Below are 2,784 nucleotides of genomic sequence, written 5' to 3'. Positions count from 1 at the left end.
CACTGAACAGTTCCTGGACTTCAAACTACATTTGGCAAATTTGCTGCTGAACTATCTAGAACCTGATGCCACTGACAAGAGAGTAGACGACAGTGAGGAGAGCGAAGAAGAGTATGAGCCAACCATCAAAAAGAGGATTCCGCAACCAGAAGAATCATTAAGAAAATATGGGGCCAGGCACATGCCAGAGATGGTAGACTGCAACCATGCAGAGCGGTGCCGAAACCATGGTTGCAAGGGCAAAACATACATGCGATGCATCAGTTGCAAAATGTTCCTCTGCATTACAAAGAAGAGAAATTGCTTCTTGGAGTACCATAGATAAGAATTTAATGAATGAAGAAAAGAAAGAGGAAGAGGAGAACAATGAAGAGAACAATGAAAAATACAGTGATGACAGTCTTTAGTCTTAAAAGAAGGCAGCGAGAATGACAGAATACAGGAACAGCCATGGTCCAGGACGTAAACGGGTCTCTCTTCACATGCTCTAATGATGTGGCGTTAGGTCCATGTGGACTGTATAATGCTCATTGTGGTTCACTTGGCAGCACGACTGACATATGGATCTGTTAGGAACCGAAATGCACTTGTCTTATAAATCCATAGTTCTTGGAAATTTGGAACCATTTCCAACTGAACCGATTCTTGATATCTGACCCTAATAGCTGAAGCACCATTTGGGCCTCTGAACTTTGGAGTGCATTTTGAGGGCTGTGTCTTTTGTCCCTCTTTTTTTTTTGTCAGCATAGTTGCATTCTAGCTGGAAACATTCAAGGGCAGTGAGGAGTGCAGGAGAAGTTACAATGGCTAAGACCTCTTCTCTCGTACATATGTGCATGTCAATACTGTATTAAGGCAAACCTGAAAAATCCCCAACCTATCCTTCGAAATAATGCCTAGCACCAAGGGCTCTGTGTTTTAAGCTAGTAAGACAGCTCAGAGTTTTCTCACAAGTGTCCAGTCATTCGTATTACAGTAATTTTCCTTTCATCCTTTGATTCCAGTGCATTTGTGGAAATAAGTAATATCAGAGAAATCTTGGAGAGAGAAAGAACACTCCATATGCTGTTAAATAAGGGCCAACAACAGGCCGCCACAGTCCAACCAGACCAAACTCTGTCTATCCATGGCTCTGGTTCCATAACAGGGTAAAAGAGTGTAGGAGTTGGAGGTTAAAGGTTCTGTTTAAGGGGTTAGGACATAGAAGAGTTAAATGGGTAAAGGGGAGTGGAAGGACTAAAGGTGTTAATACTAAAGGGCGTAAGGGGTCTGGATGGTGTGTTGAAGATCGAAAACGACGACTGATGAGATTTACTGAGATACAGGAATTGAGAGATTTATGGGTGAAGAGGACAAGGTTAGTATGAGTCTTATGGGTCGGTAATGTTAGGATATGACTGTGGCCTTCGTAACTATAGCAGGGTCTTCTATGTCAGCTTTACTTTGAACCATCCTCAGCTCCAGCTGGGGCGGACTGGGCCTTCGACCAGGACCCGCTAATTCTGAAAGAGTGAGAGGGAGAGGAAGAGAGACGGGGGTAGGTAGGGGTGAGCAAATCAAAATGCAGAGACAAATTTTAAGATAAAAATGAATTTTTATTACACAATTTTATAATGTAAAATAGTTTGGCAACACTGTGCCATTGATGCTAAGCCCCCTGAACTAGTCTATCATCTTAAAAGATGCAGAAACAGCAGCAGGTGAGACCCACAGCTGAAAACCATTTACAGGATGATGCAATTTTTGAGATGTGATTACGAGATTAGCATCTCAGAATTTTGAGATCTTTTCTTGTAAATCTGAGATAATGCAGGGGTTGGAACGCTGCAGAACCTGCCTGAAAATCATCAGGGTTTAACTAATTCTTTAGTATCAAAGGAATTCAACGTCAGTTGTCAGTACATCCAATAGCACAAAGCAAAAATGAACTGATAATAGTTCATTCTGCATACTTAGTATTTCAGAACGTAAACAAATGTAGGCCAAAGACGGCGCTTTACTTAAGTAAAAAGTATTGGCATCAAAACAAAGTACCAAAAGTATGTGCTGGCTGACAGAATCCAGCTTTTCTAAACCACAATACAGGTGGGGGTCAAAGAACTGGAATATTCTGTTAAGCTTGGCTGGTATTAGAAAATCCAGGATTTCACATTTGATCTTGGATCTGTTAAGCGACGTACAAAGCCCTGGGCCAAGTCGAAGCTTTACGCATTGATAACAAGTCTTTTCTTACCATGAGCATAAGATATGGTCCTCTGGATCACGTGGTGCATCACTGAAAACGTCTTCTCACAGGCCGTCTGAGAGAGAGCCAGAAAAGTAAAATCAGAGTAATCTTTACACTTCATAGAGACAGAGAGCATTTAGGTCACGCCCACACCAGGGGGAAAACAGTGGTTCTCACTCCCATGACTTTGTATTACCAGAGTTACAGTGAAGGCACTTCTTTGACAATTTGGTCTTTTTACAAAAACTGAAAAATGTCTAAAAGCTGCTAGGATGCACTACCAACAAGGCAAAGACCCCAGAGCTACATTTTAAAAGCTGCCAAAAACAAAAAGCTTTAAGAAGCAGGAATATCAGGAAAACCATGACCCTGACATGTGTACAGCAAACATTTTGTTACTGTAAAGTCAAATTTCCAAATGCCAGTTTAGGTATTTCTACAAGTTAAAGCTGCATTTACTAAGATTTACCTCAGTTTTGGCTAAATCAAGCAAAAGATTGTCTGGCAGTGTTTTCTTCCTGCTGTAGAACCCCCCCCACTCTCCCCGCCGCTCACCC

General features: G+C 41.7%; 1 protein-coding gene across 2 annotated transcripts in view; it reads right to left on the bottom strand.

Annotated features, from left to right (window-relative positions):
- Positions 1-451: 451 nt before the first annotated feature.
- pdxkb (pyridoxal (pyridoxine, vitamin B6) kinase b) overlaps positions 452-2,784 on the bottom strand; it is a 15,844-nt gene continuing 13,511 nt past the window's right edge. For both annotated transcript variants that reach the window (XM_020606648.1, XM_020606649.1), the window contains 2 exons: positions 2,234-2,300; positions 452-1,502 (listed from right to left, as the gene is read on the bottom strand). In XM_020606648.1, the coding sequence (XP_020462304.1) occupies positions 1,387-1,502; positions 2,234-2,300 (183 nt within the window). In that variant the 3' untranslated portion in view covers positions 452-1,386. The remainder of the gene's footprint in view (positions 1,503-2,233; positions 2,301-2,784) is intronic.

This window comes from Monopterus albus, unplaced genomic scaffold (genome assembly GCF_001952655.1).
Source record: "Monopterus albus unplaced genomic scaffold, M_albus_1.0 scaffold80.1, whole genome shotgun sequence".
Classification (NCBI taxonomy): domain Eukaryota; kingdom Metazoa; phylum Chordata; class Actinopteri; order Synbranchiformes; family Synbranchidae; genus Monopterus; species Monopterus albus.
This window is presented reverse-complemented; position numbering and strand designations above follow the sequence as displayed.